Source organism: Moschus berezovskii, chromosome 20 (assembly GCF_049115385.1).
Source record: "Moschus berezovskii isolate FMDL1 chromosome 20, NW_MosBer_1.0, whole genome shotgun sequence".
NCBI lineage: Eukaryota > Metazoa > Chordata > Mammalia > Artiodactyla > Moschidae > Moschus > Moschus berezovskii.
The window spans coordinates 66388673-66414820 of NC_142479.1; the positions used below are offsets into that span (position 1 = coordinate 66388673).

General features: G+C 54.0%; 1 protein-coding gene, 1 long non-coding RNA gene and 2 other non-coding genes across 8 annotated transcripts; 1 reads left to right on the top strand and 3 right to left on the bottom strand.

Annotated features, from left to right (window-relative positions):
• Window positions 1-943: 943 nt before the first annotated feature.
• Window positions 944-20376, top strand: ST6GALNAC2 (ST6 N-acetylgalactosaminide alpha-2,6-sialyltransferase 2). Of its 4 annotated transcripts, none has more exons than XM_088829313.1 (9): window positions 944-1792; window positions 5672-5735; window positions 10707-10881; window positions 11504-11672; window positions 12092-12230; window positions 14671-14774; window positions 16407-16607; window positions 18386-18485; window positions 19879-20376. In XM_088829313.1, exons 1-9 carry the CDS (start codon window positions 1668-1670, stop codon window positions 20047-20049), a joined length of 1248 nt encoding a protein of 415 aa, XP_088685439.1. In that variant the 5' UTR covers window positions 944-1667; the 3' UTR covers window positions 20050-20376. The 4 variants fall into 4 exon arrangements, with proteins under 4 accessions (XP_088685439.1, XP_055264485.2, XP_055264486.2 ...); XM_055408510.2 differs by having other exon boundaries at window positions 955-1792; window positions 19597-20019; XM_055408511.2 differs by having other exon boundaries at window positions 1004-1792; window positions 16524-16607.
• A 706-nt stretch (window positions 20377-21082) lies between these two features.
• Window positions 21083-25672, bottom strand: LOC129544685 (uncharacterized). 2 transcript variants are annotated; one of them, XR_016035582.1, is made up of 5 exons: window positions 25523-25672; window positions 24917-24999; window positions 24383-24476; window positions 22749-22844; window positions 21083-22629 (listed from the first exon to the last, which is right to left on the bottom strand). It is a non-coding gene; the product is annotated as an uncharacterized LOC129544685 (long non-coding RNA). The 2 variants fall into 2 exon arrangements; XR_016035581.1 differs by having other exon boundaries at window positions 21083-22844.
• On the bottom strand, window positions 22987-23071 carry LOC129544824 (small nucleolar RNA R38). Its single transcript, XR_008683568.1, has one exon. It is a non-coding gene; the product is annotated as a small nucleolar RNA R38 (small nucleolar RNA).
• On the bottom strand, window positions 24556-24633 carry LOC129544823 (small nucleolar RNA R38). Its single transcript, XR_008683567.1, has one exon. It is a non-coding gene; the product is annotated as a small nucleolar RNA R38 (small nucleolar RNA).
• Window positions 25673-26148: the final 476 nt, after the last annotated feature.

A 26148-nucleotide genomic window follows, 5' to 3' on the forward strand; every position in this document is an offset into this window, starting at 1 on the left:
TGTGCAGGATCTTAGTGGCAGCATGCAGAATCTTTTTAGTTGTGGCACTGGGGACCTTTAGTTGTGGTATGTGGGATCTAGTTCCCTGACCAGGGATCAAACCTGGGCCCCCTACATTGGAAGCTCAGGGTCTTAGCCGCTGGACCACCAGGCAAGTCTTGAGGTACTTGTCTTTTAGGCACTGGAGATGGACCCAAATCCTTAATACGGATGTGCTTGTGTGCATGTTAAGTCACTTCGGTGGTGTCTGACTCTTCACAACCCTATGGGCTGTAGCCTTCCAGGCTCCTATGTCCATGGGATTCTCCTGGCAAAAATCCTGGAGTGGGTTGTCATGCCCTCCTCCAGGGGATCTTCCCCTCCAGGGGATCTTCCCCACCGGGGATCAAACCCCAGTCTCCTGCGTTGCAGGAGAATTCTTTACCGTCTGAGCCACAAGGGCCTGGGGGTAGGTTTGGAACTTAGGGACTTAGAGAGAGGTCTGATGTTTTATCAACCCCTGAGGAAATGGGAGAAGTTGCTGATCACGGGATAAGTAACTGAGCCAGGGATTTGGGGGATGGAAAACCATAAAGATTAAAAGACTTGAAATCATCAATTTAAGTCGTGTCCGACAGGAGGGTAGGCAGGGGCGGCATTTTTTAAATAGTGTGAACAGAGCCTGAAGGACCTGCTCCTGCCTGAGAGCAGAGGCTCCAGGAAGTTTTTGCCGAAGCCTTGCAATTAGACAGATACCTGTTGCTGCACCCAGGCTTGTCCTTCATATGAGGATTGGGGTGGGGTTGGGGGTGGGTGGGTTGCAGGTGCCTGCCATTCTTGCATTTGTTGACAGTTCAGGGTCTAGGATATTTCACAGGTTTCTGGGGCCAGGGTGATGTCCACTGGAGAATACAGTGTCTCATCTACCGCTCACCCCTGGAAAGGCACTGCTTCCAGGGCACGGGTGCCCGGGCTTCCCCGGGCCTTCCTGGTGACACCTGAGCCTCTGCTACACCTTTCAGGTGCCTCTGGGTTGCTGAGATCTCCAGGTTGCCCCGGGTTTGTAACAGGGACGCACTGACTGAGGGCTCTGGCCCGTCACCAGATGAGAGAGACGGACAGCCTCAGCTCTCCCGCGCTTCCCCTCCCGGGCAGACCCCCTGCCTCACCCGCTCCAACTCCACCCGGGGTCTGAGCGGTAGGGGTTTAACCCTCCTTGCTCCTCGCCCCTTCCACGGGCCTCGGGTGTCAGGAAGCCGCGAGCCCGGGGCCCCCGAGGGCGCAGTGCGCGGCCCAGGCGGCAGGTGGCGGCGTCTCCCCGCGCCCCGCCGCCCCACGGAGCCCCCGGACCGCGCGCGCGCCCGCCCTTGACGGTACCGGGAAGCGCCCTGCCCGACACCGGCTCGCGGCGTCTCTGGGCTGGGCCGCCCGAGTCCGGAGGACAGAGGGTAGCGCCCGAGAGGCGCGGGCAGCTCTGGGTGCGGGCGCGGCACTCTCGCCTCCGGGACCCGCCGTGCAGCCCCCGAGGGCGCGGCGGCGTCCGGAGGCCGGGAGCCGGCAGAGGGGGAGAGGCGCGGCGGGGCCGGGCGGGGCCGGGCGCCCGACTCCGGGAGTCCAGCCCGGCGCACCCGGGCCTCTCCTCTCCGCCCGGGTCGGCTGCCGACGGGACGCCCTCGGGCCGAGGCTGCATGGGGCTCCAGCGTGGCCGGCTCTTCTGGCCGCTGCTCCTGCTCGCGGCTGTCTGCTCCGGGATCCTGGTCGCCCTGTACTCCTCGGCGGTGGAGTTGCACCTGGGGCCCCGCACCGGAGACAGGTAGGCGCTGCCGCGCGGGACCTGTCCGGAGGGCGCAGGGGACGCGCCGGGCGCCGAGCCCGGGGCCGGGCCGCCCTCTGGGGTGGCTTGCCGCGGGGACTCGGGCTGCGGCCCTTTGTACCCAGAGCCTCCACCCCAGCGTTAAACTCGTGCTGCCGGGGGTCCCACAGCTGCTGCTGGATCCAAGAGGAGCTTCGCCCCTTGCGCACCGGAGATCCACTCCCGAGAGCTTTCTACTGACTTCCCTCCGGCCCTGATTAGAAACCCTTTCATTTGTCCAACTTTGGCTGGGACATAGGAATCAGATAAAATCAGTCCCGGCTTTCCACGAATTGCCCTCGCTAACGTCACATTTCTCAGATTCTACTTTGGGGGCAGGGACCCAAGTCTCCCAGGTCCAGGGTTGCGCGCGGCTCCTCAGCCCGGCGGCGGCAGGTCGCGCCTCTCCGGCTCGCTATGGTCCCCCACCCTCCCCGCGCCCGGCTCGCTTCTCTCCTCCCGCTCTGTTCCCTTGTTTATTTCGATAAGCCCCGTCTGGGCGCGATCCGGTGAAGAAGTGGACAGGGACCCACCTTGGGCTCCATCCAAGTTTCCCTCCCTGAGCTGCTCCTGCTGCGCTCCGCTCCCTCTAACCCTGGGCGCCTTCCTTTCATTTGGGCCCCAGGAAGAGAAACCTGAGAGCCTGCCTTTGGTCGGTCACGGTTCCAGTTACTGAAGAAACCTTAAAAGGGATTTAGCTTTACTTCTGGAAGGTGGGCTGAGCTGTGCCCAGCGTCTGGATTTGTGAGGCCCCACGGGTACTTGCAGCCTGGTGCACAGGCCTCTGGGCCCTGGCTTTCCCTTCCCAGTGCTTTTCCACCCACACATTCCCACTAAAGGGAATGAAGTCAGAATTAGTGTCTGCTCTCAGGAATGGGGCTCTCCAGGTGGCTCAGTGGTAAAGAATCCGCCTGCCAAGCAGGAGACCCAGGTTCAATCCCTGGGTCAGGAAGATCCCCTGGAGAAGGAAATGGCAACCCACTCGAGTATCCTTGCCTGGGAAATCCCAAGGACAGAGGAGCCTGGCGGGCTATAGTCCATGGAGTCGCAAAAGAGTCAGACACTCAGATAGGACTTAGCAACTAAAACACAAAACCAGAAACACTCAGGAAATAAAGTCAAAGGGCACCCAGTGTTGCAAAACAATATGCCATTGATTATGCGTCCCCTCCCTTTAGAACCAAAGGTGCTCTAGCTGGCAACACCTGAAGTTAACTTTGCCTCCTTGGAGTCAGACATTGCATAAGGAGGAGGACTGAAAAGGACTGAGGGTATTAAGAAAGGAGATCGTATCAGTTTTCTGTAAAGATGTTTTGGACACATTTATTTGAACATCCTTTGAAAGTAACTAATACCACTATAAATATGAGGTTGACTGAACATCCATTATACCTCAACAAAGCTTTTTTAAAAGACCTTTCATGTTTTAAAAATCTAGTACAACCTGTCCACATCCTTGATGTTTTGGTGATGTTTGCATTTTAGCTAAACCCCAGGGGCCAGGTCCACACTCCACCTCATTAGGAGCTGGACAAGCAGAGGGGCAGGTGGGTTGGAAATCTGATCAGGGTGAGCAGGCTGAGTGACCCCCTCACCTGGGGATCAAAAGCAGCCCTCCCGGGCTCTAGTGGGGAGTCCAGGGGAAGCCGCCGTGCTGGGACCAGGCCTGGCACACTGGAGATGGGAGATGAGGCTCTCCTTGCAGGTTAGAGGGTGGAATCGGTCCAATCAGTAATTCCCAGGCTTGGGATTTCTAGACTTGTTTTAGAGTGGGTTGCCATTTCTTCCCCCAGGGGATCTTCCTGACCAAACCCATTGTCTCCTGCATTGCAGGCGGATTCTTTACCGCTGAGCCTTTGGAGAAGCCTTGTTCCCAGGGTGGTGTCTAAAAGCCTTTGGATTCCGGCGAGGGGGTGGTGTCGGGGGAGTCTCTTGAGCAGAAGGGGTGCTCTGGAGAGGAGCTGGCCTTCCTGAGACCCGAGTGATTCAGGGCTCCCTCCTGTTTCTATTCTGCCCATTCAGCAGTTCCTCTGTCAGGTCCCAAGCCTGGCTGCACGTTAGAATCACTGGGGAGGAAGGAATGACAGTGTGGGGAGGGGGTTTGAATCACCGGAGACCCAGAACCATCCGATAAGAATTCTGGTGTCTTTCAAAAGTTCCCTGGGGGTTCCTGAAGGCCACCTGGGCTGAGCACCAAGGTCCCAGTTCCTCCTCTGAGAGGAGCTACAGGGTTTCGTGGTCGGCCGATCTGGGTTGAGTGGAGGAAAGGATCGCCCTGCTTTTTCTGGCCTGCTCTTCCAAAGTCTTTCACAACCCTGAAGGCAGGTGGGTCCAGGTGCCCTTGTGACTCTAACGGTCTTGGTGCCTAGAAGCAAGTCACTGGAAGCCTTTGTTTCCTTCGGGACTGCTGATCTCAGATCCTCCCCACCTGCTCCCTCAGGGTTAGGGGAGGCAGGAGGGGTCTGGGAGTAGCCTGACCACCCTCTTGAATGGATAGGGGCTCCTGTTCCTTCCTGTTTGCCCTCTGCCCAGGTGGCTCAGTGGTAAAGAATGTTACTGCTAATGCAGGAGCTGCAGGTTTGATTCCTGGGTCAGGAAGATCCCCTGGAGGAGGAAATGGCAACCCACTCCAGTATTCTTGCCTGGAAAATCCCATGGACAGAGGAGCCTGACATGCTACATACAGCCCATAGGGTCGCAAAGAGTCAGACACAACTAAGCACGCACTCACGCACTCACACACACACACACACACACACACACACTGGTTCAGGGACCACCTAGCACCTGGAAGGTGGGGGTGGGGCAGTAACCTAGACCCTTACCTCCCTCCAGAAGGGTCAGTGTCGTTGAGACTGTCACAGGGTCCCTTCCCTTTGCCCTTTAGGTAACAACAACTAATTATTTAGAAGACATTTTTTACATAAGATAACACAGACTCTGTTTGAAGCCTCCCAACAAGAATGCAGGCAGGGCTTTACTGGGGCCCCTGCCTCAGCAATAGGAAGCAAAACCAATACCAGGCTCTCTTGCTTGCTCCCTGGGGCTGGTGGGGGGAGGGCTCAGCGAGTAGGTTCCTTCTGCGGGTGGCAGCAGGGATGGGTCCAGGGGGCCAGGCCAGAGGTGCTTAGGTGGCCTGCCCACCCCCATGTGCATACCTGCTTCTGCTCGGATTTTGGTCTTTCTGTATCTCTTCGTTCGTAATTTGCCCCGGCAGCAGCCACGTGTACTCAGCTACTTTTAGTCCCTTGTAGCTTATTTTGCATTTTGCTGCTCGAGGAGGTGTTTGTCCAAGCAAGCCCTGCAAGTGCAGCAAGCACTGCAGCAAAGGGTCCCAGGCCCCCAGCCTGACCACCCTCATACCTGCGTGAGCGTCCCTGCCGAACAGACACAGACACTCAGCCTCTGAGAAGGTCCGGCTTCCAGAGGTCCTGGAACCCCGGCCCGCGGAGCTGGGCTTTGGCCCCACCCCTTTCGCCAGGTGAAGGGGGCCCAGGGCGCCTGGATCTCACACCTGTTTCTGGGGCCTTAACAGGGAGACTGCTTAGATGGACATGAGCCCAGGGTGCTGGCAATCTTTCCTATTTTATATTTTCATCTCTTAACCACCATCTCACTATTCCCACACATTCCACATTTCAGCCACTTGCCAAGGGGCTAGGCAGAACATAATAAGGTAATAATATTTTGTGCCCAAAGAGAAAGAGATGAGAGAGAATCAGAGCATAGGGGAAAAAATAAAAAATCAGACCCTGATGGACAGTCAGCCTCCAGAGTTACCAGATAAGCACGCTCCGGGGGCAGGTCAGACCCCGGCTTTACTTCCGCCTTCTCCCCCAGGAACACCACGTCATCCTCTCGAGCTTTCTTTGGACCCAAGACATCGGATTCTAGGACGAGAAAGGTACAGTGGCGGGCTACCCTGTGGCGGGGTACGAGGGGAAAGAAAAATGGGAATGAGAACATTCTTGTGAGCCTGCTGGGCGGGAGCTCTCTGGAAACCCCCCCTCCTATCCCCCCGCCCCCCCTACATGCCCCTCCCCACCCAGAGAGTGGAGCGCAGAACTGAGGGGCCAGCCAGTCAGCGCTCTTCAGACCTGACCACTGAGGTCCCTGCACCCCAACAGCAGAGAAACATGGCTCCATCTTTACTCCTTGAGGTATAGCCAGCAGAAAAGTTCTTGCAAATCTTGATTTATCTTTAAAAGTTCTCTTTTACATTCTATTCCTCAAAGCGTCTTTTTACTGTAAAACTCACATTTAAACAGTTTCTTGCATGCATACTAAGTCGCTTCAGTCGTGTCCGACTCTTTGCGACCCTATGGACGGTAGCCCTCTGTGCACGGGATTCTCCAGGCAAGAATACTGGAGTGGGTTGCCATGCCCTCCTCCAGGGGATCTTCCAGACCCAGGGATCAATCCCGCATTGGCAGAAGGGTTCTTTACCACTAGCACCACCTGAGGAGCCCTTTAAACTGTTTACCATGAAGTAAACACCAAGTCTGGGGAACTTCCCGGGCCCTGCTCTGTAACAGAGCACACTGACCATAGCCTGACAGGCCATCTCAAGCATTTTACCTGCGTTCTCTCACTTACACCGTCAGCAAGGTTGGGAGGCAGCTTTTACAGTAAAAAGGGGCACAGAGATGCCAGGTACACCCTGCTCAGGTTACCCATGGAGAAGAGGTGGCACAGGGATTCAAGCCTCTCTTGGACCCCCGGGCTGGCTCTGAACTCCCGAGCAAGGCGCCCTCACCCTGTCTGCAGGTTGCAGTCGAGCGGGATGATGACTGTGTAGTTCTGGCCTGATCCCAGTTTAAGAGTTGTTTTTCATGCCCAAGACACTGGAACTTGTTAACTGAGGTTTCATGGGGTCAAGATCTCACCACACCCAAGACTGAGTGACTGCAGAGCTGTCAGCGGCAGAGCGAGCTGCCCCCGGCAGGTGATAGAGACCCCAACCCCCCTGCCCCAAGAACAGAGGTCAGGTGGACACTTGGCCGGCTAGCTGAAGAAAGGCCTCGAGCATCTTAAAGCACCTGGCCAGGTCATCTTTACTTTTCCTAAAGTCCTTTTCACCTTGAGCTACTTGATGCTAATTGACATATTTCCTCACCTGGTTTAAAAACAAAAGGATTTCAGCTTTGGTCTTTTGGATATATATGACGTGGGGGGAAAAAAAGAATAAAATGAAGTAGGTAAAGGAAAAATAAAAGTAAGAAAGTTAGACAATGTCAGATAAGTGCATGAAAAATATGCCAGAGGGTGTCAGAGATGGGCTCTGAGCTTCACTGTGATGACAACAAAGAAGGAAAGCTTGCCACCCTGTCCATGAGATAAAAGTGAGCCAGCTGCCCAAGCCAAGTGCAGCCTTTCTGGATATGGAGACCTGAAGATTTTTCTCCCGGAGCCTTGTAAAGGAGGCCCTGGGAAACATCCCTATCATGAACTGAAGAGTAGTGAAACTGATGCAGTCAGTTCAGCTTAATGCTTGCTTTTAAAGCATGAATTTGGTCCATAAAGATTGCTGTGGGAGGAAAACAAGTTGAGCAGAACCCAAATTTCGTGTGTGTTTATCAGTGATTTTGTCAGCCAGAATACTGGTAAATGCAGAAAACCATACTCCAGCAAAGGGAATCATGTGGGAATACCCAAAAGGCACGCACGCGCACACTTCAGACAGCCATCTGCTTCATCGTATGTTTTACAACTGGCTTCCCACCACTTCACAATAACTCCTAAACTGCCACCCTTCTGAAGCCCGCATCCCCAAGCAAATGTCACGTCTTTTCCAAGGTCAAGTGCCATATTCTGAGAACTACTTATATATTTCTTGGGCTTCCCTGGTGACTCAGACGGTAAAGAATCTGACAGCAATACAGGAGACCTGGGTTTGATCCCTGGGTTGGGAAGATCCCCTGGAGAAAGGAATGGCTACCCACTCCAGTATTCTTGCCTGGAGAATCCCATGAACAGAGGAGCCTGACGGACTGTAGTCCACGGGGTTGCAAAGAGTCGGACACAACTTAGCAACATTTTCACTTTTCTAGATGTTTCCTAACCAGTGAATGTGTAAAACTGCTTCTATCTTCATTTTATGCATCACTGATCAAGTTTTTTGAGTTTTTGCTGCTAGTAGTCCCTTTTCCCAAAAGCCCTGTGGTTTGGGTTGCAGTTCTGCACAATGGTTTTTAGGCATTTGTATGTCAAAATCACTGCAGATGCCGATTGCAGCCATGAAATTAAAAGACACTTGCTCCTTGGAAGGAAAGTTATGACCAACCTTGACAGTACATTAAAAAGCAGAGACATTACTTTGCCAACCAAGGTCCATCTAGTCAAGGCAATGGTTTTTCCCGTGGTCATGTATGGATGTGAGAGTTGGACTGTGAAGAAGGCTGACCGCCGAAGAATCGATGCTTTTGAACTGTGGTGTTGGAGAAGACTCTTGAGAGTCCCTTATACTGCAAGGAGATCCAACCAGTCCATTCTAAAGGAGATCAATCCTGGGTGTTCATTGGAGGGACTGATGCTAAAGCTGAAACTGCAATACTTTGGCCACCTCATGCGACGAGTTGACTCACTGGAAAAGATTCTGATGCTGGGAAAGGTTGGGGGCGGGAGGAGAAGGAGACGACGGAGAATGAGATGGCTGGATGGCATCACCGACTCTGTGGACATGAGTTTGAGTGAAATCCGGGAGTTGGTGATGGACAGGGAGGCCTGGCGTGCTGTGATTCATGGGGTTGCAGAGAGTCGGACACGACTGAGCGACTGATCTGATCTGATCTGATCTGATGTCACATAACAGCAGAAATGACTGTACAACTCTTTCCCACGTTGTCCTTTGATCAAACCAACGGCTTAACCAAGAGCCCCCTTCGGTGGAAGAATAGCCCCGCCCTGGCCGGGGCTGCTCAGGAACCTGACATGGGGGTCCGCAGGCAGAGAGAGCTGGGACCTGTCTGGTCCGTGTGCTCTCCTTCAGGGTCGCTGTGTGCGGAGGCCCCTGCAAGTCTTCCTATGGCTGCCAGCACAAAGGACCACCAACTTGGGTGTCTTAAAATAAGAGAAATGGAGTCTCTCACAGTTCTAGAGGCCAGAAGTCTAAAGTCAGGTATCCAGCAGGGCCAGCTGCCATGTGAAGGCTCTAGGGAAGAATCTCTCCTGGCCTCTCCCAGCTTCTGGGGCTCCAGGTGTCCCCCGGCTCGGAGCTGCATCAGTCACCCTCTGCCCCCACCCCGCCCCGCCATCAGCACATGCCTTCTTTGTGTGATTTTATTTTTGTTTATTTTTGGCCGTGCAGTGTCTTCGTTGCTGCCTGGGCCCTCATCTAGTGGTGGTGAGCGGAGACTACTCTCTAGCTGCGGTGCACGGGCTTCTCATTGCGGTGACTTCTTTTGAGGCAGAACACAGGCTCTAGGGCACACACACTTCAGTCGTTCCGGCCCGTCGGCTCCGTAGTTGCGGCTGCCGGCCTCTAGAACACAGGCTCAATTGTTGTGGAGCACAGACTTCACTGCTCTGCGGCACTTCCCGGATCAAGGATCAAACCCATGTCTCCTGCCCTGGCAGGTGGGTTCTTTACCCCTGAGCCACCACGGGAAGCCTAGCACATGCCTTCTTATAAGGATACCAGTCATTGAATTTAGGACCCACCTTAGTTGTTATAAGTTATACTCCATTTATGTGTGTGGCTCACTCACTTCAGTCTTGTCTGACTCTTTGCAACCCTATGGACTATAGCCAACCAGGCTCCTCTGTCCATGGGATTCTCCAGGCTGAAGTGTGTTGCCTAGCCCTCCTCCAGGGCATCTTCCCAACACAAGGATAGAACCCACATCTCCTTCACCTGCTTGCATTGCACGGGGATCCTTTACCACTGAGCCACCTTACGGTATAAGCTCACCTTACTAATTATATCTGCAAAAACCCTCTTTCCAAATAAGGTCACATTCTGAGGTTTGGGGTGGACATGAATTGGGAGAGGGGACATTATTCAACTTAAGATAGGCACCGGCTGGTCAAAGACATCATAGATCTTCCCAGCAGCCCTTTCCACATGAACCCTACTGCAGCAAGGATGGCCAGGGCAAGGGTTTGGACCCAGGCTGATGGATTCCAAAGCCTGGGGTGGACCTCCTCCAGCACAGTGCAGGCAGGTCTTACCCATTTGTGGGAAAGCGCCCTCAAGTTCCCCCCAAGTGTGAGGTGAAATAGGAGGCCAGAGCCGTCAGGCCCCAGAGACGTGGCATCCAGGGAGAAGGGCTCAGTAGGGTAAATCCAGAAAGGTCTCTGACCCCCACCAAGCCACTGCGCTATAGGCCAGCTTGGCTGGCACATCTAGGGGGTGGCCCAAGTCTGGAGGCGGAAGGGCAGCGCTTCCCTCCCAGCCCTCTTGTGGGGTGTGCGGGCTCCCTGGAAGGTTCCAACCCACCCCACCTTCCAGATACAGCCCTCGGGGACTTCCCTGGGGGTCCGTGGGCTTCCCTGGTGAGTTTGATCCCTGGGTGGGGGGAGATCCCACCCAAGAGAAGGAAATGGCAACCCACTCCAGTATTCTTGCCTGGAGAATCCCATGGACAGAGGAGCCTGGCGGGCTACAGTCCATGGGGTCACAAAGAGTTGAACACAACTGAGCGACTACCACTGGGGGTCCAGTGGTTAAGAATCTGCCTCGCAGTGCAGGGCACGAGGAAAGTGGGATCCCACATACCTCAGAGCAGCTAGGCCCACGGTGCAACTGGAGAGCTCACATGCCACACCTAGAGAGGCCTGACCACGGAGATCCTACATGATGCAACTAAGACCCAAGGCGGCCAAATAGATAAGTAAATTAAAAAAAGAAACAGCCCTCTTATCTTGTCACCCACAGAACCTGCTGTGTCGACAGCCACTTTCTCTCGCGGTTCAGCGGCACCCTCGCTTCCGGAATCTGTTTGACCTCTCCACTCCAGTGCTGCTGTCCGGAGACCGCGTCACCCAGCAGCTCTGGGACAGCCTGAGCCAGCACAAAGCCCCCTACGGCTGGCAGGGGCTCTCCCGCCAAGGTAACCTGCAGCCCTCTGGCCCCAAAGAGTCCATTCCTCCTGCTTTGCGGCCATGGTTCCCCTCTCTCCTCACTTCCTCCCAGGTAGGCTTCAAGGCTCGACACCACTGCTGTGCGACTCCCTGCCTCTACAAGCACCCTGTACGAGGGCCAGGGAGAGGGGCCTGGCTACCGCCCCAGCCCACCCCCGCCACCAGTGGCTCTGACGCTCCTGGGGCCTCCCTGGCATGAAAGATGGCCAGTGTCCAAAGGTGGCCGAGGATAGCAGTTGTGAGCCCTCAAACGGCCCACTGATTGCTGCTGGGAGAGACCATCCAGAGCCCCCTCCACTTTAAGTCGGCCCCTCCACCCGACCCCCACAGGCCCAAATTATTTCCTTTTGGAATAAGCAGAGTCTTGGGAGGACTGGTTATCTGAGTTCTCGAGATGACTGGGGCCACAGCCAACCCTCCCGCCCCACCACCCTCTCTGCAGGCATCCTGCTCCCACGGACGTTTCCCTGTCCTCCACCCTCTGTGCCTCTCGAGAGGGGGCTGGTGTCAGGCCTCAGGCAGGTGTGGGGTGCCAGGAAGAGTCTCGGGAAGGCCCCAGTGCCCCTCACAGTGCCCCACCTTGTCCCATAGCCATCGCCTCCACCCTCAGCCTCCTGAACGGCTCGGAGAGCACCAGGCTGTTCGCCGTCTCCAGGGAGCTGCTTCCTGGCTGCATCCGGTGTGCTGTGGTGGGTAATGGAGGCATTTTGAATGGCTCCCGCCAGGGTCAGAACATCGATGCCCATGACTACGTGTTCAGGTATGTGGGCCAGGGGCCAGGGAGGAAGCAGAAGAGGAGCTGGGTGGAGAGCTGGTCCCCAGCCAGCCCCCCAGGGGGAGCATTGTAGGTGAGGGCGTGGGCTAATGGAGCAGCAGCGGCCTCAGGCAGCTCACCATCAGCCTGTGATGGGCAGACAGGTGTGCACAAGGGCGTTAGGCAGACAGACCCTGAAGACACATGAGGCTGTGGTCAACCCAGGGGACCCGGGAGGAAGGAGCTGCCAAGGCTGCCTTCGCCCGTTTCACGGCGTCCCTTCAGGTGCCCGGTTGTCAGGATGGGGCTGGCGACCGGGCACTGGGGCTGCCGTGGGTAGAGGGAGTGGCAGAAGCCTGGGGATGGAAGTCAACGTGCAGTACCGTGTAGCCACAAGCAGGCTGATGAGCCTCTGTTTGGACCAGACTCAATGGTGCAGTGATCAGAGGCTTCGAGAATGACGTGGGCACCAAGATCTCCTTCTACGGTTTCACAGTGAACACAATGAAGAACTCCCTCATCTCCTACTCGACCGTGGGCTTCACCTCTGTGCCGCAGGGACAGGTGAGGCCCTGATGGGCACCATGGTCCCCGACAGGCGGCGCCGTTGTTTCCTGTCCAACCCCCATCCCACCGTGGGGCGGACCACGGGGCTCCCAAGCCCGAGCCCAGGGTATGGACAGGTTGCGTGCCAGGATCTAGGGCCTGTGTGATGGGGCGCCCTGTGGCTCGGGACCAGGAAAGCTCTGGAGTGGAGCGTGAATGACTAATATTTACTGAAGGCTTATGGATACCAGGCACTTTACAGAGGCCACGTCAGCCCCCTCTTACTGGTGAGGGCACTAAGGCTCAAGGCCCCTTCGTTCAGCAGAGCGGCAGTGGAGCCGGACTCAAACCCAAACTACCCCCGACCCAGAGCTCAGCAGCACACAGTCAGCCTGAGGGTATTTACTGAGTGTCTTCTCCATTCCCACCCCACACACACTCACCACAGCAGCCCCTGAGAACTGGAACCTGAGTCTGTCTGCTGCTTCCAGGTTCTCTCAACCACACCCAATTGCTCTAACACCATGCTGCCCCCTTCTAGAGGGCTTCCCTGATAGCTCAGTTGGTAAAGAATCTATCTGTGATGCAGGAGACCCCAGTTCGATACCCGGGTCAGGAAGATCCACTGGAAAAAGGAAAGGCTACTCACTCCAGTATTCTGGCCTGGAGAATTCAGAATTCCATGGACCATATAGTCTATGGGGTCGCAAAGAGGTGGACACGACTGAGCGACTTTCACTTTCTTTCCCCTTCTAGAGCAGGCTGGCTACCACATGCAGCGGGGAGGTTCCAGGATAAGGATGCTGAAAAGGGTGCTGTGGTGCCCGACAGGGCTGGTTTGAATTTCCAGCAACTTCCTCCTCTGACCAGGGAAGTCAGGTGTGTCCAAGCCACAGCATCCATGCTCCGAGGCCTCTTTTATCTCATGATGAAACAAGATAGCACAGTTTCATTTCTGGTGTAGCCACAGAACCTGTATGCGTGCGTGCTAAGTTGATTCAGTTGTGTCCAACTCTGTGCGACCCTATGAACTGTAGCCCTCCAGGCTCCTCTGTCCATGGGATTCTTCAGGCAAGAATACTAGAGTGGGTTGTCATGCCCACCTCCAGGGGATCTTCCTGCCCCAGGGATCGAACTCATGTCTCTTATGTCTCCTGCATTGGCAGGTGAATTCTTTACCACTAGTGCCACCTGGGAAGAACCTGTATGAGTTCTCCATAACTGCATGACAAATGACCCCCAAAGCTCATAGCTCTGAACAACAAACACTGCTTATCTTGCCGTTTTCATGGGTCAGGAATTCGGGAGCGCCTCCGTAGAGTGATTTTGTCCACTTCTTTTTTAGCCTCCTCTGGCAGCATGAAAGTGTTAGTCGCTCAGTCGTGTGGTCTAACTCTCTGCGACCCCATGGAGTGTACCCCACCAGGCTCCTCTGTCCTTGGAATCCTCCAGGCAAGAATACTGCAGAGGGTAGCCTTTCCCTTCTCCAAGGGATCTTCCTGACCCAGAGTCCAACCTGGGTCTTCCTCATTGCAGGCTGATTCTTTACTGTCTGAGCCATCAGGGAGATGACTCAGCAGGTAAAGAATCCACTTGCAATGAGGGAGACACAGAAGATGCAGGTTCGATCCCTGGGTTGGGAAGAGCCCCTAGAGAAAGAAATGGCAACCCACTCCAGTATTCTTGCCTGGGAAATCCCATGGCCAGAGGAGCCTGGCGGGCTACAGTCCAATGGGGTCGCAGAGAGTGGGACATGACTGAGCGACTAAGCATACACACACCAGCAGCACGTGAGACCCTAGTTTGCTGACGAGGGATTGAACCCGCGCCCCCTGTGTTGGAAGGTGGAGTTTCAACCAGTGGACCAGGGAAGACTCTCATCAGAGTGGTTTTGGCTCAGGGTCTCCCAGTAGTCACAGTCAGGCTTGATAGGGGCCACGGTCATCAGAAAGCCCGCCTGGGGCCGGGGTGAAGATGGCTCCCTCACAGCCACCACCATGTGGGCCCCTCTGCAGGCTAATACACGGCCTCCCTGATAGGGTAGCTAACTCGACCCAGAGCAAGTGATCCCAGAGAGCAAGGAAACTCTTGCTCCCACTCTGGCTCCAGTGTCTTTTATGACCCCCTCTCCAAGGGGGTCACACACACTTCCTTATTTTTATTCCTTCCCACTTTTTCTTATTCATTAGAAAAATTCTTAGTCCCTTAGTCCAGGCCACACTCAAGGGAATGGCAGTTAAGCATGGCTCCTTGAAGGGAAGAGTATCAGCGGTTTTGAATGCTGAAACCCTCAGTGGAACCTGAAAAAACAGGGCACCTGAAAGTGGAAATTACAGACTCAGAAGGGAAACGCTCCTGCCAGGGCAGGGGGCCGGACTGGGTGGAGGGCGGTCCACTCAGAGCAGGAAGTCCCCGTGATCTTGTCCCCACTGGGGCTGCGTCTCTGTTGCCCCAACAGTACCTGCGCTATATCTTCATCCCCTCGGACATCCGTGACTATGTGATGCTGAGATCCGCCATCCTGGGTGTGCCTGTCCCCGAGGGCACCGATAAAGGAGACAGGTGAGCAGCCAAGCAGGGAAATAGGGCACGGTACTGCTCCCGGGTCCACTGTCAGATGGGAAAGGTAGCTGAAGGTGGCCAGAAAGGCCCCAAGAATCCACCAGAGCATTAGAAGAGTAAACTTTTTTTCCTACCCTCGGGAAAGCCCAGGTAATGCTGCTGGTCCCCAGGGACCTTCCTGAACAGATGGGCTGCAGGTTCAAGGGGCTCCTTTCGGAACGGGGGTCGGCAGGCCTGGCCCCTCAGATTCAGCTGCGGTCCACATAACCCACCCAACCACCCATCTGGCCTGTCCGCAGCTGGCCCTGCTGTCCCGTTGAGTGCATTGTGTTTGGAGACCAAGAGTCGGGGCCAGGACCCACGCCACTCCTTGGCAGGCACCCTCCCAAGACTGCCCATGAAATGGGAGAGCAGGGGACGTGGGCCCAGTGTCCTGCAGAGTGGGAACAAAGGGCCTTCTGTTTGTCCCCCCCCACCTTCCTGGCCAGCAGGCCCGTGTCCAGCTCTTTTGAACCATGTCAGGGCCTCATCTGAACCTTCCCCCTGTGGTGCTGAAGACAATTTCTTGTCCCTGAGTCGGGTCTTCACAAATCTGCACCAACCCCTGTGGCCACAAGGACCGGCCCTTCTGTCTTGCTGGCCCTTGGAGGTCTCACCCACCCTCAAAGAGCACCTTCTTGAGGCGTCCTTAGGGGTTAAGCCCTCGGGGGCCTGGCCGGCTCCGCCAGCCCCGCCCTGTGCCCCGCCCCCACCTGCGGATGACCCAACAATCGCCTGGCAGCCGCTCCTGGGGGTGGGCTTTGTGACCCACACGGGACTGGCTCCTGGGGGTTGGGGGGAGCTGGCTCAAAGACATCGAGTGGACGTTAAACCTCCCCAACACCGATGAGCTCCCCCTCCCATTCCCCTAATCCGTCCCCGGCCCAGTCCCCCTCCCAGTCCCGATCCAACCACACCAACCAGCAGCCCTACGCCAGCTCTGGCGGCTCAGCTCCCTCCCCGTCCCCCACGCGGGGGTCTTCCCGTGCCCCCTCTCACCCTGCCACCCCAAATGCCTCACAGCCCTCCTCCCGGGCCTCCTCCCTGACCCCCAGCCCTCATGTCCAGCCTCGGGGGTCTTCCCAAAATGCCACTCCACCCGCCTCCAAATCTCCCTCTCAATCTGGCTTGAAATCCCTCTCCCGAAACTCTTCCCAAACTCCCCCCATCCCTAGCGCCAAGTCCCCCGCCCACAGCCCCGCGCCCTCGGCCTCCTACCTCGGGCTCGGGCCCACCCGGGGCATCCCGTCCTACATCGCCCCCTACGTGCCCCGCTTCATGAAAGAGGCCCCCTTCTTCCAGCCTCCTACTTCGGCACTCCCGCAGAACCAGTGCTTCCCCTGCTCCTTCCCCTGCCGGGCCCGGGACCGCCCGCGCAAGCCCCCCGACTCCCTGTACTTCCCTCTCCTCCCGCCGCCTCCGCACCTCCCCCGGATCAGCTGCTCCTACCCGTCGCCCCCCGCCCTGTTCACGCCGCCCTCCTCCCTCTCCTACACCCCGCCCGCCGAGGTGCTGGTGGGCGGGAAGCCGCACGTGGTCCCCTCGGTGCTGCCCGCCACCTTCTACACGCCCTTCTCCCGCCACTACTCCCAGCCCCGGCCCTACCGGTCCGGCCGCCGCCCCCGCCCCGGCGCCTTTCACCTCTCCTCGCTCTACAACCCGTCGTACGACGGCTCGGGCCGCTCTGTTCACTTTTACCGTGGGTCCTAGGCCTCAGACCTATTTTGGACTGGACTCCTCTGCCAGCAAATTCAAGCTCCTCCACCCAGACTTCATCAGCTACCTGACAGAGAGGTAGGTGTGGGCAGGGGTGGTGCTGGGAGCAACTCCCCCACCGCACCCCCACCATTCGCCCCACACACCCCCCCCCCGCAGCACTGGCTTTATCCCCCAAAGATGAAACCCAAAGCTGGACCATGTGCCGAGGACCACCCTGGCCACTGCCCAGCTCCCCGCCCCACAGCACTTATCCTGCTTTATTTACCTGTTGTTTGTTTAGTCCCTCAGTCCTGTCCCATTCTTTGCGACCCCATGGATGGTAGCCCGCCAGGCTTCTCTGTCCATGGCATCTCCCAGAAAGAATACTGGAGTTGGTTACCATTTCCATCTCCAGGGGATCTTCTGGACCCAGACTGAACCCAAGTATTCTGTTATTGGCAGGTGGACTCTTTACCACTGAGCCACCAGGTTAAATACACTGATGGAGGTGATGTTCTATCAGTCAAGGTAGACAGGAAATAGACAGGAAACTCAACAGGCTTACCTACCAAAAATGTTCACCAACGCTTAGGCTGGGCACAGAGGGACCGTAAGTGTGGGGCTGTATGGGGGACTAGTGGAAGCCAGCGTTCAGGCCCAAACACAACAGGACCCTGGGAGGAGCCTGGGGAACCCCTGCCTGCGGATCTCCACCACCACCCCACTCCCCACCCATCAGTGGCTCTCAGCAGCAGGCTGGTCCACTGTCCTGCCTGGAGAGTTTTGGTTGTCACTAGGCGACCTGAGTGCCCCCAGTGGACAGAGGCTGGGGATGCTGCTGAACCACCTACAAGGCACAGGGCAGCCCCTGTAACTGACAACTGTCAGCCCGAAGTGGTGATGGTGCTGCAGCTGGGAAACCTACTGCATGCAGTCCCAGGCTAGCACCCCAAGACCCAGAGCAGGCCAGGGGTGGCAGGAGGGTCTGGGAGGCAAACTGAAGACCACTCAACAGAACAACAGGCTGAGACGCTAGGTGATTTGCCTGGCAAGGCCCAGATGAGCACCCAGGGCTGAGGCCAAGGCTCGTGGTCACCATACTGTGGCCTCACTTTTGGACCATCTGGGTGTCCGAAAGCGTGTACGTGTGCACGCAGACATGCGCACCATCTCACTGGCGGCCCAGTCACAGGACCTACGTGTACTCTGTCCTCACGTCTGGCTCCTGCTTGGCCAGTCTGGAGGGAAAATTTAGGTGTCAGGTTAAATAACTACACCAACTATGCCCTAGACATTGTGGTGCGGGAGGGTGTTGGAGAGAGGAAAAGCAAGTTAGGCTGGATTCAGGCTTCTGGAGAGTGGGAGAAAGGGCAGGGTCTCACCTTTGGTTCTTCGGGAGGGCCTGTTCTTCCTCCTCACTGCTTCTCTTACCTAAGGTGTTATTTCAACCTAAGATTTTTGTGTATAATTCATCTTACTCCAATTGGCAGATGGGTGAGGGTAGAAGGGCCAGAAATTTTTGCCGTTTTCCAACCTGCCTGAGTTGGTGTAATGGCACAGCCCTCAAGCTAATGTGCAAGACCAAAAGTCATGGGGGTTTTTTTTGGCCACACCAGGTTTTCTTTACTGCATGGGCTTTCTCTAGTGGCGAACAAGGTCTACTCTTCGCTGTGCAGTGCAGGCTTCTCATTTTGGTGGCTTCTCCAGAGTGCAGGCTCTAGGCACACGGGCTTAGTTGCTCCTTAGCATGTGGGATCTTCCTGGAGCAGGGATTGAACCCATGTCCCCTGCATTGGCAGGCAGATTCTTAGTTACTGGACCACCAAGGAAGTCCTCCGGAGTCTTTGAGTTTTGATGCTTCTTTTTGCTTCCAGGTTTTTGAAATCAAAGTTGATTAACACAAAATTTGGAGACCTATACATGCCTAGTACTGGGGCCCTCATGTTGCTGACAGCTCTGCATACCTGTGACCAGGTAAGAGGTCTACTCTTTCAGGAGCCCACAGCAGCAAAGCTGGTGTGAGTGGAACCTTACTCCATCCATGAGATCCTCTACGTGAGGCCTGCTAGCCCAGACCTGGGACTCTGGGCCTCCAACCCCGTGGCGGAAGGCTCCCCAGCTGCAGGAGCCATCTAGCCTAGAGAACGGGGTGGAGGACGTGCTCTCAGACCCTCAGGGGACCACCTTCGGGCCCAGTCTTGCCTTCCTCCCCAGGGCCACCTTCCCCCGGGCTTGTCCTTTCACCCTCTGCTCCGGGGCAGCTGCTGCACATGGTGTTTAAGGGACATACGACCCAACTGCTCTTGTAAAAGCAAAATCTCAACCAAAGTGGGTAGGGACATCTGTTTTGGGAAGACACTCTCAAACTGAGGTGGGCAGCCTTCCACACATGGAGTCTCTGAAATCACTCCATGAGCCAATTCTTGCTGGGGTGGTACCCACATGAGCTGCAGAGACAGAGGCTGAGAAGCAGTTTTCAGGGAAAGGCAGCGGTGACCCAGGCACAGGATCTAGAGGCCAAGCACCGCTGGACTCAGGTCCCCTTTCCCATGTTTCACACAGGACTATCCTGTCTGCAGTCACCATTAGAACAGGAAAACGGGAGGTAAGGGGCTTTCTGCCTCCATCTTGAGCATAATGATCACAGCTTTGGTGTCACAGACCGGAGTTCAAAACCCAGCCCAGCTACTTACTAGCTTGTGACTGAGCTAGTTTTGTGACTGAGGACACACGTTTTGGTTATCTTTCTGAGCCCACTTCCCAATTTGTAAAATGGGGACAGTATCTACGATTATTTAGAGCTGGGTGAGAAAATGTGCAGTAAGAGCACAGCGCAGGTGTGAGAATGTGGCTGAGAACGGTTTATCCTCACCTTCACACAAGGCGGCTACGCCTAAGTTCCTGTCACTTACCCCATGGACTGCAGCCCACTAGGAACCTGTGTCCATGGGGATTCTCCAGGAAATACTGGAGTGGGTTGCCATGCCCTCCTCCAGGGGCCACACTGCAGGCACATTCTTTACCATCTGAGCACCAGGGAAGCCCTTTACACACAGCAGCTCAAATGCTAACTGTCTTTGTCCAGGTTAGCGCCTATGGATTCATCACAAGCAACTACCAGAAATTTTCTGACCACTATTTCGATCGAATGAAGAAGCCACTGATATTCTATGCAAACCACGACCTGTCCCTGGAAGCCACCCTTTGGAGGGACCTGCACAAGGCTGGCATCCTTTGGTTGTACCAGCGGTGACCCAAAAGCATCCAAGACCTCTGTTTTTGCAGTGTGGCCCTGGGCCCCTCAAGTAACTGAAGCTACCTTCTTGTGTGTTCTATTCTTGACACCCACCTACCCTCTTCCCTACAGAGGACAGAGTGGATGTGTCAGTGTTGCTCAAGACTGCGCTTTGTGGGACACCCTGACCTGTCCTTAGCTCATCCAAGGAGACTCCTCTGGGCCCAGGGAGACAACCCAGCCTTGGTCAAGGAAAAAGACTGCTCTGCTGGGCTCATCTTTAAAACTGAGGAGAACACTTAAGGTGAGACTGACCAGGGTGAGCATGCAGGCATCCTTCAGAGTTGAGCATTTCCAAGCCAGCAGTGGCACGGACTGACTAGGTCAGTGGAGTGGCTCAGGGTGTCTCAATTAACGCAGGTCAAGCAGCAGTAGAAACAAATGCACTTTTCAGCCCAAATCCTCCCACTAGCATGTCCGGCCTCAGACTCCAAAGCAGTTCACCTCAAGGACATGTTGGAACAGCTTTTCTGAGAACGGGAATGGACTCACTTCTGCCCCGTCAGAAAGTGGGAGCACAAAGGGCAGTCATTTGAAATTAGTTAACTGCATAAACGATGGATAACCACCGTGTCTGTGTTTGTGTTGGGGAAAGTAGTGTATCACGCACGGTTAGATGGAAAGTCTGAACCACCGGAAAGTTCTGGCCTCTGATTAAAGGCCCACTGAAGATGTATCACCACCTTATGACCAAAAGGACATTACTGGGTAACAGCCGTCATCAATGGACATTGACTATCGAGGCTTCAATAATTTGACTGGATACAGGCAGCTTTCTTTTAGATTATACGGGTTTCAAAGCGTAAATCAACTGAATGACCACTACACAGCTCCGCACACAAACCCTGGATTTGACTGCTGTCGCTATACCCCGTAAGGTAGTGGAGTGGGTTGGGGAGGTATCCCCAGGGCTGGCTGGCAAAAGCCTCCCACCCAGAACCTGCCCTCTGGCCCCCGGCCCTGAAGGGTCATTCCTCTCTGTACAACACTGCTGCCTTATAAACTTAAGACAGGTGAGTAAGAGAAAGGACATTTAGGATTTAACTACTACAGCAACTACTTGAGAAAGCATGGCTTCCTGATGCCTGGGCCCCTTTCCCCCTCTATTTTATTTTTTCCCTATTCCCATCACATCGGTAGTTAGCAAAACCAGTCAATTGAAGATCGATTTAGTGAGAAACTTTAAACTTTCATTTATAAAAGAATGTGCTGATTCACAGAAGAAATCACTGCTCTTAGAAGGGGTCTCAGTATGGAATCCACAAATGCTAGTAAGTCAACTTTTAAATGTTTTAATTTGCTTTAAAGTTAAACCCAAGACACTGGAGAAATCCACTGAGAAATGTTTTTTTTAGGCTGAACACGTTTCCCCTTAGTCTTCAACAGAGCGTGCACATGAGTTTCATTTCACAATCACTGCAGTCCCCCCACTGCACCAAGATCACCTAAACTCTGTGTGTGGTATTGCAAATGTTCTTAATTATACTTTAATTTACAAGAGGCAATCCTGAAGGAACTCATTCTAAGCCATCTATCATTTTGCCAGTGTGTTTGTGTGTGTGAAAAGCACAACCAGATTGATTCAGTGCAGGCTAGTGGGTCCCAAATGCCTCTTTCCGGCAAACAGTGATCTGAGGGAACAGAATTTGGCAGGGGTCCAATAAAGAACACCCACCAAGTGCTGGGACATTTATATTCAGATGCCCTCTGAAGTCCAACATACAGGTTCGGGGAATCCCCTGGTGGTCCAATGGTTAGGACTCGGCGCTCTCACTGCCAAGGGCCAGGGTTCACGTGCTGCAGAGCTTAAAAAGCAAAACACAAAAAACCCCTCCAGGTTCACTTGGGTCAAGTCCACTAAGAAGCAGACTGGAGCCCAGCAGGCAGACCTTCCCACTTGCTAACATGTCCTTCCACTACGTTTTGCTTTAGGCTGTAGGCTGCTTGGACCCGTTTTCTAGTTCTTTAAACCCCACCCCAAATACAGCTTCCTTGGTGACCAAACAAATATGTGACCTTACATATGAAGAGCTGCACATAACTCCCAACTTCAGGAGAAAAGAAAGGCAATCTGTGCCCACTTCAAGCATGGCATTTCAATGGGAACAAAGCCCAGTGCCACTCTGCTACAATCTTGAAGCCAGTCATGCCATTCAGACAAGAGCTGGGCTAACCCCAAGAGAGTGCCCTGCTTCACTTCAAGGCACCTGGAAACCATGCTAGTGCCATGGTACCCCTTCTTTCCTGGATGTCAGGATACAGTACAAAGGCAAGACAGAGATCAGATAGTCCTGAAGTGTGCTCACTGCCACAGCCGGCACATGTCTTCCACTGCCCTCTGTCTCAAAGAGCGCATTCATTTTCTTGAAATATGTGGCAAGCACTCTTTCATTCCACAATAAGGGCATAAGCCAAATCTGGGCCACTTGCCCACTTCTGCCACCTCTTATAGCCGGTGCCCTCAGAGCCAAAGGGTGACAGGGCAGCCCACCACTGGTTTTCAAGTGGCAGAGGGATAGGGCACCAGGACTGGGGTCTCGGTAGGGCACGTGAGCACAACTCCCTTTGGGGTGCATTCCGTCTGATCCCTTATAAAGCCTGAATTGCTTTTAAGAGCCCAGGGCCAGCCCCTTAAGCCTCAGAACAGACTGTTTTCCCTCAGTCGAGATGTTCAGACAGGGATAACGAACCATCACAGGCTTGTGGGTACTCTTTGGGACACGTAAGATAAAACAGAAAGCGTACATTACAAACAACGGGGGAGGAACGGTTTCACTTGCTTTAGGTAAAGCAGGTCGGTTCTGTTTCACACGCTGCAGACACCTAGCAAAGAAAACAGACCTATGTCAAAGTCTCCTTGCCCCTCAGCACCACCCAAGGGCCGGGGGAAACAAAAAGAACATCCACCCTGGCCTGTTCCAAAGGTTTTCTCTATTACACACTAGAGAAATTCCATGTCAGGTCCAGGGCAGCGGCCACAGCAATGAGCCAGTGTCTTTTTCTGTAGTATCCTTTTCGGCCTCAAACTGAGGCTGTACCTGGAGAGGGGAAATTGCAAAGGAAAACCTATTCAAAAAGGTCCACACAAGTATCTCTCAGCTCACTGTTAATTCAGGCATTAAACAAACAAACCAATCAAATAAACCAGGCCTCAATTTTCCTTAAAGGTAACTTGGGAAACTGAGTCTCAGATATCCAGATTCCACACTCAAAGGCCTTTTTTTGGCCTTCAGACAGGGATAACTTCACATCATCATGGACTCAGCTCCCCACCCAGCTGCCAGGCCACAGCACAAGCAAACTATGCTTTCCTTACCAAATTCCACTTTACTTCCTTTCTCGGGAACTCATTCAATCTTACCTACTTTATTAGAATATGCTTTCCCTCAAGGGCAAAAACTGTATCTAGTGTCGAGCTGTACCCAGTGTCCCAGGCCTGACACAGTGACAGTTCCTGTCCTTTTAAAGCAAGGGTCTCCCTGAACATAAAATGTCTAGTAGCCTAGAAAATATTTCGGCATCTTTGTGCTGTCAGTAAAAATGTCTGAAACAGTGTGGATTACTCCTTTCAGCCAGAGCACTGAAGGCCGGCTGCACAAAGGGTGCCTGATGCCAATTAGAATCAACACCAAACAAGGTCACTTCTGTGTGCAAAACGATACTGCAGAGCGACCATGTGGCTTTCAGTTCTTTAAGATAGGGATTATAGATTTGCCCTGAGAGCTACTTAAAAATAGCCAGTATTATAACCTCACTGTAATAAAAATCCCTGAGCTAAAAGTAGATCAGATCATCTCACTGTTCCTCCACATCCGCTCTTAAATGGCCACACGTTATTTTTGGGCCACACTCTAGATCCATCTCACCCATCTTAGCATGGCTGGAGGTGGGGTCCAGGAACATCTTATTGGTGCAGAACCAGGTCTGAAAAGTACCACTCCTGTCTTTTAGAAATGAAGAAACAAGGTTCTGGTGTAGTTACCTGGTTACAGGCTGAGACAGGAGTCTCAGTCTAACACTGGGTCTCGACTTCAACTCTACATTTCGGGCAGGGAGTTCTTTGTCGGGGTGGTGGGAGGCCTGTCACGTGCACTATAGGGTAATTAGGGGCACTGCCTGGATCCCAGCAACACCCTCCACCCCTAGTTGAGAACCACTAGTCTAACTCAATAACCAGTTGTTCAACTATATCTCAATAAAGCTTAATGATAATGTCCCCCTTCCAAAATCACTTATAGCTATATTTTGATGGTTCTTTAAAAAAAAAACACCTAGTTGTGTAACTTTGGGCAAGTGAACTCATTAATTCAGTTTACTTACTCGGGAGCAACGTACGGAAAACATCCACCTCACACAGCGTTGTAACAACCACTGTGAGGGTGCTTGGTGAGGGGTCTAGAAGAGTTCACACTACTTCTCTTCTCTGGGCACTAAAAGGAAAAACTATTCAAGCAGGTCTACACAAGTATCTCTCAGCTGTTAATGTGTAGGAAAATACACACGTCTCTGAAATCTAACAAGCCAACACTTAAAGGAACCATAATCTATGCAATTCTGTGAAAGTTAAAACTCTTACCATTTATAGAAATCTCATCACAAGGATCCTTACATCTCTGGATGATGCTTTTCATGTGACTTTTTTTTCAAAGCCCACAGCCTACATCTTTAATCTAAAAGAGAAAGAGGGATATAACACATTAACAGTAACAAACTTAGGATATTCATCCCCAATAACAGTTATTGAAAACGTTGAGCCTCAGCAAGTTAGACTTCCTCACAACAGAAATCTTTTCAGACAGGGATAACTTTAAATCATCCTCAGCTCAACCATTAGCCAACATTTCTAAATCTCAGTCAACTTTAGAGCTCAATTTCCAAGTCTCCCTTTTACCCATGAACCCAATGGCATCCACTTTGGCCTCAAACAGCGACACCCAGTGGCCCGAATTCCACTGGCACAGAGACCATCCTCATTTCTGGATTCTGGGTAGGACCCAAATGGTCCTGAGTCAGCCAGGATTCAGAGCTGCAGTGTGTGGCAGGCCTTAACACCATCTCAGCTTTCTTATTTCTACTGCCCACCAAGGATCCTGCCTACATGCATTCTTACCTATTTCAGACTTTCATTCGTTACTTCTAAGCTTCAACCTGCAGGTCTGCTGCTCACTGTCTCTGCACATGCCGAAGAAAGGCCTGTGGGGAATAAAAACATAAGCGTGTTAAGGGTCGCTATAAAACTACAGCCTTCCAAACAAAGTCTACCACGCCACTGATTATTAGCTGTAGAATTAAGTGAAAATTGATTGAGGCTGTCCTCAAGGCACTCCATCAGGAAGCCAAATATTTAGACGTTAATACCCTGGATGTTAATTGCGAGCTTGCCCCGTGGGCGGACCTGGGGACCAGCAGGGCCGCCGGGCCTGCAAGCTCAGCGCTTGGGTGGCCGTGAGTCCTGAGGGCTGCGCAGGACGGAAGAGCCGCTCTCCCCCAGGAGGGCCGCTCCGATGCCAAAGGTGGGCTTGGGCTCTCTCTCCTCTCAGTAACAAAAACTCGCGCCTTTTGGAAAGCGTTTTCTCACCGAGTATCTCAGTTAAGCCTCCCAACCTCTATGGGGGGTGGGGGGTGGGGAAACCAGGCTTAGCGTCACTATTTCGCCTTCGAGGAGCGGGAGGCCAAGTATGATAACGCCGTATCAAGGAATAAGCTTTTTATTCACCTCCGGAGCCTTCCTTCGGCCAAAGGCCCGAGGTTGCTGGCCTTGCTGGAACCACAGCGAGAAAGCCATGACTCCCTCCCATGCAGCCCGCATCGGAAAAGAAGGCGGGCTTCCGCCTGCGCGCAAGTCTTCACGGAAGTCTCGCCCGAACTCTCGCGCTGTTGAGAAAGGGCTGCTGGGAAATGTAGTGTAAGCAACGGCCGCTGAGGGGCGCCCGCGGCTCTGGAACCCGGTTAAGATGGTGGCCGCCGCTGGGGACAGTAGAGAGCTCAGGGTGGGAGGCTTAGTCTGTATAGAAACCCCGGCAGTTAGAAAACGAAGACCGACGGTCGTTTCGGTCACAAAGCCGCTGTCTGTTAACTGAACAGGCTGTCCCTGACCGAAACTGGCTGGGTGGTGGAGGCCGCAAAAAGCTCGAGGGGGCTTCGAGAGGAACGACTGAGGGAACTGGGGCCCCGCCGGACTTCGTAGTTAATTGCTCGACGGATTTTATTAGAGTCAACGGAGGAGGTGGTTGCGTCAGTGAAGGAAAAGGAGATTCCCGGGGAATTCGTTGTTCGTCGTCCCGCTCCGTTGCTCTTAGTTGGGGCGCGGGCGGCAGAGGGCGCCCGAGAGCGACGGGTCGG